Consider the following 19,242-nt stretch of genomic DNA (forward strand, 5'->3'; position numbering starts at 1 on the left):
AATGACAATCTGCACTGGTCTAGTGGTAAAGGGAGTAAAGACAAAGGGATGATGGGGCGCCTGGGTGGCTCAGTGGGTTAAGCCTCTGCCTTCGGCTCAGGTCATGATCAGGGTCTTGGGATCGAGCCCCACATCAGGCTCTCCACTCAGCGGGGAGCCTGCTTCCCCCTCTCCCTCTGCCTGCCTCTCTGCCTACTTGGGGTCGATCTCTCTCTGTCAAACAAACAAATACATATTTAAAAAAAAAAGAAAAAGGGATGGGCGGAGAGATATTTCAGACGCAAACTCTGCAAGACTGGCAACTGAACACGAGAGAGATGGGAGAGAAACCACTGTAGTTTCAAGCTGGGGTTACTGCAAGGGGTTGCCTTTCAGAGAAATAAGGATGGCAAGAGGGGTGCAAACCCAAGGCTGGTTTAGACAGGTTAAGACTGAGGTCCTAGGGCGCCTGGGTGGCTCAGTTTAGTTGAGCCTCTGCCTTTGGCTCAGGGTCCTGGTGTCGAAGCCCACATCGGGCTCCTTGCTGAGTGGGGAGCCTGTTTCTCCCCTGCCTGCCATTCCCCCTGCTTGTGCTTGCTCTCTCCCCTTCTCTCTTAAAAAAACAAAACAAAACAAAACAAAAACTGAGGTATTAGTAGGCCTCAGCTGGTGCGGTTCAGTTCATTGAACAATTGACCTTTCAGTCTGGTAGGCAGGAGAGAAGTCTGGGTGTAAACTCAAAAAGGAGTTTCCTGGGGTTCCCGACTGGCTCAGTCAGTAGAACATGCAGCTCTTGATCTTGGGGTCATGAATTCAAGCCCCAGGTGGGACATAGAGGTTATTTTAAAGAAAAAAAAATGTAAAAATCAGTAAATTAGGGTTGCCTGGGTGGCTCAGCCGGTTAAGCATCTGCCTTCAGCTCAGGTCATGGTCTCAGGCTCCTGGGATTGAGTCCTGCATTGGGCTCCCTGCTCAGCCAGAGCCTGCTTCTCCCTCTCCCTCTGCTGCTCCCCCTGCTTGTGGGCTCTCTCTCTGTCAAATAAATAAATAAAATCTTAAAAAAAAAAAAAAAACCCTAAAAAATTTAAAAAAAAAAAAAAAAAGATCTGTGTGTTCCTGTCAGTGTTCACAAGGGTTCAGAGGTTCTGATTATAATTGCAGCTGTAACATCAGGAAACTTAACTGGCTAAAACAGGATTCAGCAGTAAGTGTTCTATTTTGCATTGCAAACTGTAGTTCAGAAAGCTGAGACCCCTTTGCAATGTTGGGCATGGGGGAGGGACCACCAACCTGCACCACTGAATTCCCTCACCAGGTTTTCTCAGCAGGGTGCTACTGGCATTCTGTGTGGGACCACTTACTGTCATGAAACAACTCCCGCCCATTGTGGGACCACAGCGTCCCTGGCTCTTCTCCACGAAATGCCTGTAACACTCCCCATTTTATTAGGCAATGAAAAACCCACCAGCACACATTTCCACAGAACCGCCCCTACTAATTCCATCTGTCAACACAAGTTTCCTTTCATTCCCCGGCCCAATGCTCTCTCCCTTCTCTCTGCAATCCTCTCTCACTTTTCCTAGTAGTGTCCTTGCTCTCCCTATGAAAGTCTGTACTTCAATTCTTAGGAACACCACAGTGTGATTAACGTAATAATATGAATTTAAAACTGTTCCCGCTTCAGTGAGATTTCCATTTTAATAGGAAACCAAGCCAGAAGCTCAAGGAAAGAAGCTCTTAGTAGAATTTTGTCTTGTTGAGGTAAAACTGACACACAGCAGGGACGTCTGGGTGGCTCGGTCGGTGAAGCGTCTGCCTTAGGCTCAGGTCATGATCCCAGGATCCTCCATCAAGCCCCACATTGGGCTTCTTGTTCAGCAGGGACCCTGCCCCTCCCTCTTCTTCTGCCCATCCCTATGTTCTCTCTCTTTCTCAAATAAATAAAATCTTAAAAAAACAAAACAAAAACCGACACACAGTAAACTGCAATAAAACGTACAGTTTGATACATTTTCTCCGATGTGGACCCCCACAAAAGCATGACCATTATCAACATCTCTTCCTCCCTGCATTATGTCCTGGAAATTTTTTTTAAGGCAGTAAGCTGAGGCAGTTGCTAGGTCTCATCTTGTTTGTTTCCCACCTCTCGGAGATGACTGTCTTACGTAGTCCAACATCCAGTGTCTTAAAAGATGTTTTTATTTTTTTATGTACGTTTTCCCAGTTTTTGTTTTTTCCAGGTGAGAGTACATATTTAAGTCCTTATTACTCCATCCTGGCCTAAAACAGAAAAAACAAAACAAAGCAAATTAGTAGAAATTTAATCTCTGCACTAGTATATATGGAGGAGGATCTGGATTGGTTTCAAATCCTTCCTGGAGCCAGTGATAGTTCCAGAATTTTCATAAAATAGATTCCATAAAAGAGGGCAGCAAAGGCAGGATAGTGGTGATTAGGAAACTCTTTTTCCCTTGTATGCATTTCTTTCTTTTCTCTCTTTCTTTCTTTTCTTTCTTTCTTTCTTTCTTTCTTTCTTTCTTTCTTTCTTTTTTTTTTTTTTTTAAGATTTTTAAATTTATTTGACAGAGAGCACCAGTAGGCAGAGAAGAAGGCAGAGAGAGAGAGAGAGGGGAAAGCAGGCTCCCCGCCGAGGCAGAGAGCCCAAACTGGGACTCGATCCCAGGACCCTGGGATCATGACCTGAGCCAAAGGCAGCAGCTTAACCTACTGGGCCACCCAGACACTCGGTATATGCATTTATTTTTGGTGGCTTGCTAAGGGTGGGAAACTACTGAAGACCTGACGGAATGAGGGGCAGAAAGCTAGCCCACTCTCCCCATAGCCTCTGCCTTTGGGAGCCTGCTGTTTAAGGCCAATTCAATTCACCAGCTCTAGTTCTAGACTACCATAATGAGGGCCCTGTGACGTGCAGAAGGACCCCAACTATGCCTATACATAGGACAGCTATTCTGCCTTTTACAAGACGACAGAACCATACATTTTTGGGAAACTTTCTCAACAAAGTTAAATATCCCAAACAAGGTTAGTAAGAGTTAGTTAGTTACTCTGTTCAAGAGCAGAGTTCATTTCACCAAGCCGTTGGATTGTCTACAGGGCCTGAACCTGCTTGTCAGGAAGCCAAAATCTGGGGCACTCATTGTTGCTTCCTAAAGAGTCATTCCTGCTTTGAGATGAGTACACAGGCTTGGCCATGTGAGGATGTGAGGAGACATCCTCACATGGCCATGTGTGTTTTGGGAATAAAGGTCAGCTGGAATAACACCACAAATGCAGACGTTTCTCAAGTCTGGCCTCGTGCCAAAATCTCTCAAGGGTTCATAAAGTTCAGAATTCTGGGCTTCAGACTACTGAATCCTAAGCTTTGGGGCTGTGACTCAACAGTCGTCGTTTTTGGTAGCTCCCTAGATGTTACTATTAGCTAGCTACCAAGGTTCAGGAAATCCTGGGTTAAGTAGTCAATCGACTCCCGGATTATTGAGATTCCTGAGTTCTACACCATAACATATCTATAATCCATCAACTGTTCTCTGTTTTCACAGTCCTCCAGGGTAAGCAACTGTCCTCTCTCACCTGGGTTTGCTTCACTCTTGGTCTCTGCTGTGGTTGGAATGTTTTGTGTCCCTCCCAAATTCCTATACTGAAATCCGAACCCCCAAAGGTGACAGTAATGGGAGGTGAGCCTTTGAGTGGTGCTTTAATCTTGAGGGTGGAGGCCTCATGATATGCGGTTAATGCTCTTCGAGAAAAGGCTCCAAAGAACCTTTCCATGGTGACTAGCTCCTTCCATGGTGAAAAGGCACAGCAAGAAGGAACCGACTGGGAACCAGGAAGAGGGTCCTCACCATAAGGCAACCACACCAAGCACCCCGATCTTGGACTTTACAGCCTCCCAAACTGGGAGCAATAATTTTCTGTTTCTTTTTTAATAAGCCACCCAGTCTGTGGCCAGACAGCTTTGATAACAGTGCAAACAAGCTACCATCCTGCCTCTCCTGAATCCCTTACTCACCTTAAAGCCAAAGTGATGGGCATTTTCCAAATGACCCACCCCCCTTTTTGTTTTGCTTAAAACCTTTCAGCAGTATCCCATTGCCCCCAAAATAAAACTTTTTACACATCAAGACAACCCTACAAGACCTGGTCTTTGCTCCTGTCTCCAGCTTCATCTCCAGTCCTTTTACCCCGCACTCACCACACAGGCTGGGGCACCTCGCCCTTCTTCCACTGCGGGGCCTTTCCACTCCCTTTCTCCTCTTAACACTGCTTTTCACATGGCTCACTCTTTCTCATCCTTCAGGTCTTAGCCTGAATGCCCACATCTCAGACAGGTCTTGTCTGATCACCTGTCCGAAGCATTCGACCCTCCAACAGATGCACACAGGTGCTCTCAGACTGCTCTGTTTATGTCATAGCCCTGTCATAAATGTCACATAGAGTTGTGTCCATAGCTTAATTCCTGTTTCCCACTAGAATGTAAGCCTCGTGAAAGCAGGGACCTGGACATTCTTGCACACGGATATATTTCTAGCACTTGGCCTAGTACCTGGCACATCATAGCTGGTTCATATTTGTTGAATGACTCATCATGTTCTTTACAACCTAGCCTGGCTTGTATTATACAGGCTTGGAGAAGCATGATTTTATCTAAATCCATGAAATAATAGAGCATGTCTTAAAGGCGTTGATGCATTCCATTGTTGCCCTAAGTGCTGTGTCTTCTTAGTTCTGGGAGGAAGGGTCTCTGTTGTGTGTTGTCACAAGACACTAAGTAAATTGCCAACGTGGCCTTCGTAACTAGAAGTAGTGAGGGAAAGGCGATCCCACTAACAGCCATCCACATGTCTCAGAGTCGATATCCTTCATTTCACATTTTGGCATATTGATGTCCCAGCTTTTCTAGACCACTCTCATACTCTCCTTGTTTTCTTCCAATTTAGAAAAATAAAAGAGGTTTCTAATTAGTGTTTGCAGTAGTTGTTTTAGGTTATCATTGAGGTCAGAACTGTTAGAAGTAGCAAATATCCAGCTTAGGTTAAAAGGGGAATTTACTGGAATAACTGGGACCACGCAGGTAATTCAACACTCATTCAACAGACATATAGGGGAATAGACATAAATACAGACACAAATGTAGATCTACCTACCTACCTGTTTAATCTGGCACACTTTAATTGCTGGGCTTTGTGTTCAATTTTAGATGTTCAATGGTGGGGGAAATCAGCAAAGGATAGAAGCTAAACAAAAGAATGCAGGAATGGAAAGAATGAGGCATAGCGGAAGCTGGAGACTTGAATGCGCATAGGACTTTGTACCCTCTGATGTTGGTAGATCAGCCTCATTTTGTCTCAGGGACTACCATATCATTCATGGGGCAACAAACAAAGTAACCACCTGTCTTAAATTCACATTATAGCTCCCACCACCAGACAAAGGCTACCTCACACACTTTCTTGCATCAAATTTTAAAATCTTGGGAGGGTCTCTGATGCCCTAGCTTGAAAAATATCCACTCCAGCCAAGAGGTCAGAGATGTTTTAAAAACACGGCAGCTTCTGGGTGTTCAGGAGTAGTTTCCAAATCAAGGGGATGAGGGGGAGCTAGGTCTACTCTCCATCCCACAGCTTTCTAACGCGATCATCTCCATAATTAAGCACATGAGTCAAAAGCGTAAACAAAAGGCAGGCTAGGATAGAAAACAGTAATTAGAAGACTAAAGAATGTTATCATATGCAGAGCTTTGAAACACCTCTGAGGTGTAAAGTTTTAGGCCTAATTATGAGAAGCTGCAGGTCATAAGAAGGATGCAGTTATCTTGGGACATCAGACTTACATAAGTATGATTCCTTTTCAGGGTAATTGTAAACAACAGGTCTTTTAACACCTGAGGGATGGAAAACAGACTAGTGATCTCTGATGACGAGACTCAGTATTTAGGTTTCTCTAGCTTTAACGTACCTCTTCACCAGTGGATGGCTCCAGATTCTCATATGCATTTTACAGGAGAAAACCCAACTAGATTATTTCAAGTAGAAATAAAGTATTGTGACCTACTTAAAAGTTCCCTAGAGCTGCAGGGGGAAAAAAGACTGCCTACTGCTTGTGAGTGCAAAGAAACAGACAGACAGGCTGAGGTCAATAGAACGCTTTTACAGCGTTGGTGCAGAGGAAGATTTATATAAATTTAATTGAGTTCACCTTGAATAATCCAGGAGGAAAAGAAATAGCAACAATGCCTCAGTCTCAGACCAGGTCTTGTCAGGCCCATACCCAGGAGAGTGGATTCTGATCTGAGTCTACATCGATGTGTATAGTCTCTACTGATATTTGGCTAGTGAAAATTTAAAAGTAGATTTTCTAAGCATCGTGCATGGCAGGGGAAGGATATGAGCTTTTGGAGACACTGATCTGTTTAATAAATGGAAGTAGGGCTGACAGTCCTAATGGAATGAGAATGTGCTATGGTTAATGGTACACCATTAGCAAACTAGAAGGAGGGGGAGAAACCAAGAACGTGAACCTTATTCTCTAAGGAGCTGAACGTCTTGACAGGAAATAGAAAAGGGGAGCTGTGCTCTCTCTCTCCACGTAGTACGTAAGCATGAAGGCTCTGCAGTCACACTGACTGACTCTGAAGCCTGACTGCCTTGGGCTTAACCTCCCTGCACTTTACTCTTCAGGAAGAGGCTAAAGCTTATGACAGCTCCTTTCTCAGAGGGGCAATATGTGAGGGCACGATCATGCAGGTGTACTTACACTACATGTGACACTTAGTCCTTATTAAAAGTTAATTTTTCTGTTATTGCTGATTATCAGTAAGTCAGCCACTGAGCAATCATTTATTTAGCATCTTCAGAATTCTTTATCAAGCCTTGGAAATGGAATAATTTTCCTCTTTTCTATTCTAATAACATTACCGTATTTAAACAATAAAAATGCTGTTGTGCAATAATTTGGCACAAGTTACCATCTGTACTAATTTTCTTTTTTTAATATCAATTTTCTAAGAATTTCTTCCAAAATAGGTTGCTATTATTCTCTTAGGAGACCAGTCCTGTGTTTATGTAAATATACCACATGTGTAAGTACAGGGACCTGGAACGTTTAGAAGCTCAAGGGACTGGATTCAAGGCCTCTAAAATCTATTCTTATAATACGTCTTTACATCTTCGTCATTCTGAAAACATGACACAGCTATCTTCTTGTGTATATAACTTGCTCATAGTTTATCATTATTAGTATCCTTTGCTCAGTTACATTTATAAAAATATAAAAAAACATTTACTGAGCATCGGGGTAGAATCAATATGGGTTCTTCTCCCACATCACTCTCTTCCTCTTCCCTCCCTCCTCCCCCACTTCATGGACCTGTCTGAAAATTCCCATGGGGTCAATACTCAGAAGTGCTTCGTTCATTCTATCTATGAATCTGCTTGTTGGTTTTAGACATTATCTTCTCCCATTTTGTCAGCTATCTCTTAGCTTTGTGTCGTATCTTTTACTGAACAGAATTTTAATTTTGATGTAATAAAATTAATTAAGGTTTTGATTCTGGTCAAGATGGAGTAAGTGTACTTCAGCCCATCTCTCCCCCTGAATCGAAGTATAAATCTTGAATAGAATACATACAGCAGTTGACTGCCTTTAATTTAAAGAAAAACTTCTCCTTAGTACTTAAACAGGATTCAGAGTTAAAAGCAGCTATAGATTTTTCTATAAAATATATTTTATCTGAGTCACATGTATTTTGACATGTACTGCCATTCAGTTCTTAGTATCTCTGAGTTTCCTGTTATTTTCAGCAAGTTGATTATGATGTGTCTGGTGAGTAATTCTTTGAGTTTATCTTTTGGGGATTCACTGAGTTTCTTGAATCTGTAAGTTGTCTTTTGCCACATTTGGAGACTTTTTGGCCATGACTCCTCAAATATTTTTTTCTGAACCATGCTTTTCCTCCTTTCTTTCTGGGACTCTGAAGACATGAATTTTAGACCTTTCATATTGCCTGACAGTCACCCGAAATTCTGTTCCTGTTTTTCTTCAATCTTTACTCTCTATGTTATTCAGATCAGATAACATCTATTCATCTATCTTCAGAATCAACCCTTTCTCTGTCATTTCTATACTGTTTACTGAGCCCATTCAGTGAATTTTTTTTTTAAGATTTTATTTATTTATTTGACAGAAATCACAAGCAGGCAGAGAGGCAGGCAGAGAGAGAGAGAGAGGAGGAAGCAGGCTCCCCGCTGAGCAGAGAGCCCGATGCGGGACTCGATCCCAGGACCCTGAGATCATGACCTGAGCCGAAGGCAGCGGCTTAACCCACTGAGCCACCCAGGCGCCCCTCAGTGAATTTTTTTAAAGATTTTATTTATTTATTTATTTGTCAGATAGAGGGAGAGTACAAGCAGTGAGGGCAGTAGGCAGAGGGAGAAGCTCCCTGTTGAGCAAGGAGCCCAATGTGGGACCCCATCCTAGGACCCTAGGATCATGAGCTGAGCTTCAGCTCAGATGCTTAATCATCAGATGCAGATGCTTAACCAACTGCACCTCTTCATAGGGGAATTTTTTATTCAAGAAATCTTGAGATCTAGGTCTGTGTAGGACTTCTTATAGAAGAATCATTGTTCTCTATTGTTCTTGTTTCTTATTTTTAGCATATTAATCTGACCATCTATTTCAATGTGATAGGTTTCTAGCTGTGAAAACTAAACTCTCCATTTCATATTCTTTCAACTTCTTTCTTATCCTTTTCAAGAATTTCTTAAATCAAATACCCATCTTTTCTAATTTACCATTTTTATTTCTTCATAGAGTATCAATATGCTAGCATGTGTGTACTTCCTATTCTTAGCTGAACTTGAGACTAACAGATTTTTGTGAAGCTGTTCCATTTTGCCTGTTGCTTTTTGGACTGTGACCCAACATTTTCATTCTCGAGGAGTTTATCTGTCTTTGATGCAGAGGGAAAAAGGGGGGGGGAAAGTGATTTGTGCATACTTTTGATTTTGTAGTTCTCTTTCCTACTTCTCTCATCTCTTCCTTTAATGTGGCTGGGCTCTCCCTGGAGATACACAGTCAGCACATTAGGAAAACTCTTGACATTTAGCAACTTAGCTCTATAAATATGAAGCTAACATGTGTGCAAATTCAAGGCTCTAGAACTCTTGCTTAGTAACAAACTACTCTTTAATCAGACTAGTAAATATGGGCATTATTCAATTTCAAATGAAGAATACAGTTTAGTTGTATGAGTTGGCTTGCTTAACTGGTGAAGCTATAATTTCCATGGTAGTTTCATTTATGCTGCCAAAAATGTAATCCTTTTTAGAAATCCTTTTTATCTCTCCAGAATAATAGATCTTTCACATAACCGAATAAGTAACAGTCACTTCAAATGAGATTTTCTGTAACCCCCTGAAACCATTTTTGCTGGGCTTTTATATGAAACATAGATTGTGCCTAAAATGAACATTTTAACATAATTTTATAACATTTTGTAGCACAATCTACATACTGGTTATTTAACGCTCTTCAATTTCCATAGAGAAAATTTTAGAATATATTATCTGAAGGAATAAAGAAAAACTATCTCTTTAAAAAGAGGACTGGAGTACGTATCATCCACTTCTGAGCTGGACATATTCATTTACCTGAAAATCCTTACTGTGAGCATCTTATATTCTTAGACACTTGGATAATACTGTTACATAATACTGTTGCATAATACTAGAATCCTATGGAAAAACAGGGTAAGGTGAGATAATTACTGAGCAGCATTCGGAGGTGGTGGGTTAAATAGGAATTTGTTCAGTTGTGTGTTTAAAATCTGGCCATGCCATGTGCTGATCCACAGGGCAAGAAGGATGCAGGAAGAAGGCTATTGCTCATGCTCTTAAACAGATTGCATGCTGGGACTACAAAGCCAGTGTGCATATCCTTAAGCCTGAGGGTTCGGCAAGGGGTGGCTGTTTAAGGGGATGGAATTTGGATGAACAAACTGAGGTGGCTACTTTATAGGTGTGTGTGTGTGTACACGCATGCACGCGTGTGTGCGTGCACATGCACCTGCAATACTGGGGGCAGAAGGAGCTGAGGGCTGAAGCTCAACACAGTTCATAAAACTGTATAGAGAATGAATGGATTTTGTATATGCTTAAAATTAATTTAAGGACTAAGAAAAACAAAGTGGCTTTCCACTTTCAAGAAGGTTCCAATCTTCTAAGAGGACAACATATTTTACTCTAAAATGATAAACCAGTAATCCAAGGCAATATAGGATAGTATCAATAGCTAGCACCTACAGAGTGCTTCCAGTGTTACAAACACATTGCATATATTTCCTTATTTAATCCTCACAAGAGCTTTTTGAGATGGGTGCTATTATTGGTTCCTGTTTTAAAATCAGAGATTGAAGCAAGCTGACATCAATCACAGTCACAAAACCACTGAGTGGCAGAGCCAGGATTGGACCTTGGATGTCATCATGACCCTACAACTTCTTAGCCTCTCCCACTTGCTTCCTCATGTAGCAGACTTAGAGAAATGGTCATGGCAAGGTGGAGAGCAAGGAAAATGAGGGTAGAACACAGGACTGATTCTGAAAAATGTGCTGATGCTTTTGGAATGACACTGGAAAATCAGAGGACTATTAGCAAGACACGAATTCAAGAAAACACCATTTTTTTTTTTAAATCTCACTTCCTAACTCCATATGAGTAGTTTTTTCTTTACAGGATCTATTTGAAATGCACCATGAAAGAAGAGTCAGGTTTCAAAAGCAGAATAAAAAGTGCTTTCAGGGAAAAAAAAAAAAAAGAGTGCTTTTATTGTAAATCCTGGGGTTCTGTGAAGGATAGGCACCATCCTTTAGATATAGAAAGTGCTTAAATGACATTGGGTACAGTTTTATTTCTGAAAGCAGGAAAGTATAATGAAGAATTTTACTATACCTCCAACCAGGTCAGTAGGTAAGCAACTGAAATTAAATCACTCCCTTCTCTTAATAAGTCTTGTTTTTATTGGAAAACATTTATTTACCTTCAGAGTCTTAAATTGCTACAGTTGGGCTGCTGGGTTCTCTTTGTTCCTTACTATTAAATTGTGAATATTATGTTTAACATTAAATTCTACCTGACAGGTACCACCAAGAGAGCAGAACACCATCCAAGGACTCTATATTTTGTCCTTCAGACCTCAAGGAGCTGTCTTCTCATGGCCAAAGTGCCCTTCGACCCTTACCGACCCCCTCCAGGAGGAGCTGTCAGTCCACATCAGCCCCTGGAAAGGCTGTCAGCGTGCCATCTTGCACAACCAACACAAAAGAACCCAAGGGACTTCCAGATCACAAAGGTTCTCTAAGTGAAGTCCCTTTCAAGTGCAATGGGAAAGGAAATGAGTTTCACTTAGGAAATTCCTCCCTGGCCTCCCCTTTACAGAACAACCCAAACCTAGAGAAAAAGGCATCGGAACTTCATTTGTACATTATTTCCACAACCTCATCAATATTTCTGCACTTAAAAAGTTCATGGAACAATTATATTATAGTAAGTGTGCTCATAAGTTGACTTTGGCGGGAGTAGTGTTTTTTGTTTGTTTGTTTTTAAAGATTTATTTATTTATTTTAGAGAGAGAGTGTGTAAGCAAGAGGGATGGTGGGGTGGGAGGCAGAAGGAAAGAGAGAATTCAGAATAGGCTCCCCACTCAGCTGGGAGGCTGTCCTCAGTAAGATCCCCTATAACCTCAACCAAAACTAGTAAGAGTGGCCACTTAATCAATTGTGCCTGCCAGGCACCCCTGGCTCGAGTATTTTTAAAGCAAACACGCCTTTCCTGCTTCCCAAAATGTCCATTTTGGAAATTTACCCTTGGAATTTAATAATATGAAAGATAAACACACTGGACAATTATGGATTTGACTGTATTCAGGCTAGCGCAAGAAGGACAATGCTCATTAATGAGGAGTGTCTTAAAGAAAAGGGAGATGGACCAGGGGTTTTACAGAGGTGGGTTGATAAGGGTCTCCTGGGAATCCTGGAGAAAGTCTTGAAATATTTGTGAGCAGGGTGGTCTTTTTCAGTTGGCTGGGGTGATTTCTCAGCCATTTCTGCTTTCAGAGAGCATCGAGCCCACAAAAAGTTCAACACTGTCAATGTGTCTCTGTATTTTTTTTTTTAAATTTTATTCATTTATTTGACAGAGAGAGATCGCAAGTAGGCAGAGAGAGAGGGAGGGAAACAGGCTCCCCGCTGAGCAGAGAGCCGGATGCGGGGCTCAATCCCAGGGCCCTGAAATTATGACCTGAGCTGAAGGCAGAGGTGTAAGCCACTGAGCCACCCAGACGCCCTGTCTCTGTATTTCTTAGCTGCACTATTGAAAAAGTAGGTTAATGGGAGCCACTGTTACAGGACCAGGCAATTTTATAGAGATTATCTAGTCTAAGTACCTTATTTTATAAATGAGGAAACTGAATATTTTAGGTGACTCACTCAAGGTTATAGAGTGGGTTTAATGAGAGTCAGAACTCTTATTTAGGGACCTTTTTCTTATATAACAGGATCAGTTTTAAAATAAGTAATTTATTACACCTGAATAATGTGATCCTTTTCAATTATCTTCAAAGATACATAATTTTTATCATTGATCTGCCAACATAATAATATTAAGGAAATACAAAAGGCTCTTTTCCTTCAGAAGAAGCTAGGGAAGCAGGAGGTTTTATGAATGACTAAAAACTGAAAGATTTCAAGGCAAATCTTAAGTTTTTTCTCATAGTTCAGAATGGTTCATGTTTAAATGTCAAATGTTCAAAATTCCTCCTTAAATTTTTATTTTTAAAGCTTTAATTTATTTTTTATTATATATATACATTTATTTATTTATTTATTTATTTATTTATTTATTTGATTATTTGACAGAGAGGCAGACAGTGAGAAAAGGAACACAAGCAGGGGGCATAGGAGAGGGAGAAACAGGCTTCCCGCCGAGCAGGGAACCTGATGCAGGGTTCAGTCCCAGGACCCTGGACCACGACCTGAGCTGAAGGCAGATGCTTAATGACTGAGGCACCCCTATTATTATTATTAGTTTTTAAAATTTTGCTTATTTATTTGACAGAGAGACAGAGACCACAAGTAAGCAGAGCAGCAGGGAGAGGGAGAGGCAGGCTCTTCACTGAGCAGGGAGCCCAGTGGGGAACTGGATCCCAGGACCCTGGGATCATGACCTGAGCTGAAGGGATGCTCAACTGACTGAGCCACTCAGGTGCCCCTAAAGATTTTATTTTTAAGTAAACTCCACACCCAACGTGAAGCTTAAATTTACAACCCCAAGATCAAGAGCCAATGTTTTACCAACTGAGCCAGCCAGGCACTCCTAAATTTTTAAACAGTGCTTTTCAAATTAAGAATATAAACAAATCACAGATAGAGGGGAAACCCTGGCCTATTGAAAGGAGGCCACATATGTTCTAATAGGAAAACCAAAACTTAATCTATCTAAATACTTCAAAATGACTGTTTATGTTTCCCTAACTTGACTAACTCCTGGTCTTAGTACTACTTTTTACTTTTTATTTGTTTTATTATTACTATTATTATTTTTAATAAGATGGTTAAGGTTTATTAGTGTAATAATAGTGAATCAAAAGATTAACTGTAACATTTATTTTCATTTATTTAAAAAAATTATTTTTAATTTAAATTTTAGGTATTTAACATACAGTATTGGTTTCTGGAGTAGAATTTAGTGATTCATCCCTTATATACAACACTCAGGGCTCAACTACTTTTTAACTCTGCTGCAGAGGCATGGCTGGGGCAAGTCAGATAGGCAAACTCCTAGCCCTTTTGATAATAAAAGCAATAACAATAACTGACATGTATTAACAGGTAGGATCTGCTTTGATGCTTTCTGTATATTAACTCATTTAATCTGTACAACAACCCCAGGAGTAGGACTGTTATTCTTGTTTTGTAGATGAGGAAATTAAGGCATTGAGAAATTTAATAATATATGCAAGTTTGCACAAGTTGCATGGAGCTGAGATTTGAACTTAAGTAGTCTGATTTTTTCCACTGAAATAAATGTGGATGGAAGGGGGTTATCTTTCAATTGTAGATACTATCATTAAAAAACAATGTTTTGGGCCACACTGGTGACTCAGAGTTGGTTAAGCATCCGACTCTTGATTTTAGCTCAGGTCATGATCTCAGAGCCTTGAGATCAAGCTCCGCCTCTGGCTCTGTATTGGGCGTGGTTTCTGCTTAAGATTCTTTCTCTCCCTTTCCCTCTGCCATTTTCCCCTTTCAAAAATAATAATGTTGTATCCCTTGAAAGATGGAAAATGGGTAAGCAAATATTTCACACATAAGTGATAAATCCAGTTAGCATTCATTCTAGTAAGAATAAGATATTAATTCAATATAAACATTTTAAAAGTTGTGACTTTTTTGTGACACTGTTTAATTCTTTCATCATGTTGATGACTTTGGTTATTCTTGGTGATACCTTCATAAGTTTTAGGAAATTAAAAAAAATATATCATCCCCTAAATCAGTCAGAATTATCTTGGCTAACTGATCTCTTATGCTTTGAGATCCAGAATGATCATTCACGTTGAAGTAGGGGAATGCTACTGGGGAAAAAAGAATGGGCATTTAAACTCTCTTATAGGTAAACCTTAAAACATCCAGTGAGAAATTAGCACTCATTCTGATTTTAAGGGTTTCCAAACAGCTGAGTCTCCTTCAGTAACCCATTTTATCTGTAACTTTCACCAACAATAATTACATCGGAGTTCTTTAGCATCTCAAATTCTACAAAAGCAATATAGAGCAATTCTTTGCCCTTCATATGTTGTGAAGACAGGTGTTAGAAAGCTAAATCACTAAGGAGTATCCTCAAATTAAAATTCTAGATTTAAAGTAAATGTAAACTTTTTTTAAAAGTTTTTAATTTTATTTATTTATTTTTTAATTTTTAATTTTTTATAAACATATAATATATTTTTATCCCCAGGGGTACAGGTCTGTGAATCGCCAGGTTTACACACTTCATAGCACTCACCAAAGCACATACCCTCCCCAATGTCCATAACCCCACCCCACTTCTCCTAAAAGTAGGCTCATGTGGGGCTTGACCTCACAACCCTGAGATCCAGACCAGAGCTGAGAGCAAGAGTTAGTTGCTTAATTGACTGAGCCACCCAGGGACCCCCATAAACACAAACATTTAGAGAGGAAAAATAAGATGGTATTTTTTTAACTGAAAGCAATGATAAAAGTAGGGGGAACACGGGCACCTGGCTGGTTCAGTTAGTAGAGCGTGCAACTCTTGATCTTGGGGTCGTTTGAGACTCATGCTGGGGGTAGAGCTTACTTTAAAAAACAAAAATGGGGTGCCTGTGTGGCTTGGTTGGTTAAGCATCCAACTCTTGATCTCAGCTTGGGTCTTGATCTCAGGGTTGTGAGGTCAAGCCCTGGGTTGGGCTCCATATTGGGTGTGGAGCCTACTTAAAAATAAAATAAAATAAAATAAAAGATAATAAAAACAAAAGTAGTGAGAAAAAGCACTTACTTCCACCAGCCCATCCACCCACCATCCTGCTCTGATATTAAGGAATAAGATAGAGGTAAGTTTGTTTGGAGTTATAAATCAACAACATTTCAGAAATTCTGACCCATCTGTTAGGCCTCAACATAAAATAAAAGATTATTTAGAGAACTTGCTGAACACTACCGACCCATATTTTAGGGGGATCCAGAATGAATGGAAAATGGCAACACTAAAGATTTAAGGGAAAAATAACCCTATTGATAGGGGAGTAGTTAACAAGACTATTCTATAATCTATACCATGGAATACTAGGTAATCATTAAAAAGAGAGAAGTAAACCTATATACACAGATATGGGAAAAAACACCATATAGTAAGTGGGAAAAAATTCCAGATTAATAAATATGATATAAATTAACTAGTATTAAGTGCATATTATAAAATATATCATCTAATAAGTATATATTCTAGGTGTATGTTATAATTAATATGTTTTTATATGCCTAAAAGGATATAAGCCAAGCTGAAAATAATATAGTAAGGTACTCTGTTGTTACTGTTATTTTTAACCCCAGTATAATTAATGTATGGTATTCTATGGTTTCAGGTGTATAGTAAGGTACTTTGATTAGTGGGATGGAAGCAGTAGGGAGAGACAGGGAAATTTTGTCTTTTAGTTTATGCATTTTTGGACTATTTGATTTCAATAGATTATTTTATAATGAGCAAATGTCATGTTTAAAACTTTTTAAAAACTATAAGGAAAAATAATTCCCTCTGGCATTATTTACATAAATAAATCATGTACTATAGCAGGAATTAAGGAACAGATATATGATACAGACTAAAACAGGAGAAATTGATTTTCAATAAACAAAAATTCTAACTATTCCCATATTTTTTTCTCTTTTAGAAAGCTACTCTTTTACAAGATCCCTTATATGTTAGTGAGCTCAGTCCTGCTATTGGAACTCAAAAGCCATACAGGTAAGGAGTGATGATATGCCAAGGCCGCATGGGGGACTGTTCTCTCTTTGCCTCTCTTAACTCCATGTGTTGCTGCCCATCACATCCATACCTCTACTTCAATGTCTGCTCGGAATTTAGGTCTGCAAACACAATTACCCACTGGACATCACCTCTATAGGTCTTCCAAGAACCTATTCAAAATGGAACTTGGCATCTTCCTTCTGGGACCTGACTTTCCTCTTGCGTCTCCTAACACAGAGCCTGCTGTCCTTATCCCTATATCACCTAAGGCAGTGTCCTGAATGTCATTTTTACCTTCTCTCTCCCCGCTTCACCACCCCCGACCCCTGCAGCCAGTCAATTGTCACAGGACTCACTGTTCTTCTCTACTGTATCTGGATAATATCTACTTCTTTCCACTGTCACATGCTCAGCCCAATTAACTTTGTTCTCAGCTCCTACAGTATTATCCTGGCTGGCCTCTGCCTTCACTCTTGACCCTCTCTAAACCATTCTCTGTAACCAAAGAAATCTTTTGGAAGCACAGATCTGAGGATGTAATCCCCTGCCTTCAAGCCTTTGAATGGCTCTCCATTGCCCTTAGGAGAAAATCTAAAGAGCTTATAAAGATCTTCCTGATGTCTCTTCATTTTTTCATTTTCAACTATCATGCCCCCTTAACTCCTGCCCTGATCTCCTGATCCAGACTCAGAAACTGATCCAGTTCTCAGAAAGCTTCCTGGTTTTTTGTTTTTTCCTCCATTCTGGAATCCTACTCTCTATTTTTCTTCTCCTTCATGAATGACTTCAACCCATCAAGTCTTAGCTTCCTATCCCTTTCTTTAAAAATCGTTTCTCAAAAAAAAAAAAAAAACCAATAATAATTTCTCAAAGCCGCATTAGGAGGGTCTGCTGTGGGACAGCTGGGTGGCCCAGTTGGTTAAACATCTGCCTTTGGCTCAGGTCATGGTCTCAGGATCCTAGGACTGAGCCCCATGTAGGGCTCCCTGTTCAGCGGGAAGTCTGCTTCTTCCTCTCCCTCTGCCTGCTGCTCTCCCTGTTCCCTACTCTCTAAATAAATAAAATCTATTAAAAATTTAAAAAAAGAGAGAGAGAGAGGCTCTTCCATAATATCCTGTGCTTATGATCTTGTAGTATTTAACAGTCTCTCTTACGGCTGCTTTTTTGATTGTGTGCTGCTCCTTAAGGGCTGGGACTGTACATTGGTCACTGGCACATAGTAGGCTGCCTTTATAGAATGAATGAGTAAATTGTTAAAACAATTAAACCTGAATCTGACTTAAAAGTGTGGGCCTGTTAGCCTTGAAAAGGAATGAAATTTTGACCCGTGTGACAACATGGATGAACCTTGAATATGGACTGGGTATTAACCAATATCAAAAAATTACTGATAATTTTGTTGGATGTGATAATGATGATCTTGTAAGGAATGTCTTGTGATGTGTTCTGAGGTTTGTAGGGGTTAAATAACAATGTTTGTGATTTCTTTTTTTTTTTTAAGATGGTAATATGGATGGCTTAGAATTTCTACATTTTTTTAAAAGATTTTATTTATTTGTCAGAGAGAGAGCACAAGCAGGGGAGCAAGGAGCCCGATGCAGGACTCCATCCCAGGACTCTGAGATCATGACCTGAGCCAAAGGCAGATGCTTAACCGACTGAGCTACCCAGGCATACCTCTACATGTTTTAAAAAAAGAATTCCTATATGTTTTCATATGTTTACTTTAAAAATGTATCAGTTTTAATTTCAGTGCTTATTTAAAGTGATTTTAAAACTAACTGGATAATAAAATAGGCGTTAGCTTTGTATATGAGTGACTTGAAATTTGTCATTGAAGGTGAGGAGAGTTCTAACACTAGCTTGACTCAGGGAAAGTAATTTTTTTCAAAGTTAATTCCTAAAGGCAACATTTAAAATGCAGAAATTTAAAATGCACTGTGAGGAATGTGCTAATATGTATAAGATATACAAGAGAGTTCTCTGCCTGCAAGGTACCTTAAGTTTAAGGGGAGTAAATATATACTATTTGGGTTTTCAAACTAGAGCTGTTACAAATATGAGTTCTGTAAGCTCACATGGATTTATAGGGACCCCTGTGAACATACACACAGTGCTTTTGAGATAATCTATGATAAACCCTTTCCAGCTGTAAAGCATTATACAGATGTATTATTTATATAAAATATCCACAAAAATGAAAAAAAATACAGGAAAAACAGCTTATCATTAGATGAAGAATCCATCTTGCCACACTATTTGGGTGAATTTATGTTTTCTAGCTGATGAAAATATAAAATATGTTAAAATTAATGAAAAATCTTCCCCTGTTCTGAAATTAAATAAGGGAGTCTTCTGGCACTAGACTTTTTATTATTTAAATTAGTCAAATAAAGTTTATCATCAATATAAAGACAAATGTTCTCTGAAAGATTAAAAAAAACTGTGACTCTATAGAAATACAGACTGCTAAATTTAACTTGTATTTTTGATGTATTTGAGCCCTCGATTCATATATGAATTGATTTTTACTATAAGGAGGAATGCTTTTTCTTATGAAATTCCATTTATTTATTTATTTATTTATTTATTTATAAAGATTTTATTTATTTACTTGGCGGGGAGGGGCAGAGGGACAAGCAGACTCCTTGATTAATATGGAGCCCACTGCAGGCTCCATCCCTGGATCCTGGGATCTTGA

The 19,242-nt window shown here is 39.6% G+C and overlaps 1 protein-coding gene and 1 long non-coding RNA gene across 6 annotated transcripts in view; one reads left to right on the top strand and one right to left on the bottom strand.

The window, feature by feature from the left end:
• Positions 1-19,242, top strand: part of LOC309870395 (uncharacterized protein C12orf56) — a 103,200-nt gene that overhangs the window by 49,534 nt on the left and 34,424 nt on the right. For 4 of the 5 annotated variants that reach the window (XM_082742531.1, XM_082742532.1, XM_082742534.1 and 1 more), the window contains exons 4-5: positions 11,138-11,543; positions 16,465-16,538. In XM_082742531.1, coding sequence (XP_082598657.1) covers positions 11,138-11,543; positions 16,465-16,538 — 480 coding nt within the window. The remainder of the gene's footprint in view (positions 1-11,137; positions 11,544-16,464; positions 16,539-19,242) is intronic. The other variant, XM_082742535.1, reaches the window with a different exon arrangement.
• Positions 1,964-19,242, bottom strand: part of LOC309870400 — a 66,731-nt gene continuing 49,452 nt past the window's right edge. Inside the window, exon 7 of the long non-coding RNA XR_014314559.1 lies at positions 1,964-2,259. This is a non-coding gene — a long non-coding RNA (uncharacterized lncRNA). The remainder of the gene's footprint in view (positions 2,260-19,242) is intronic.

This window comes from Mustela nivalis, assembly GCF_964662115.1.
Source record: "Mustela nivalis genome assembly, chromosome: 7".
NCBI lineage: Eukaryota > Metazoa > Chordata > Mammalia > Carnivora > Mustelidae > Mustela > Mustela nivalis.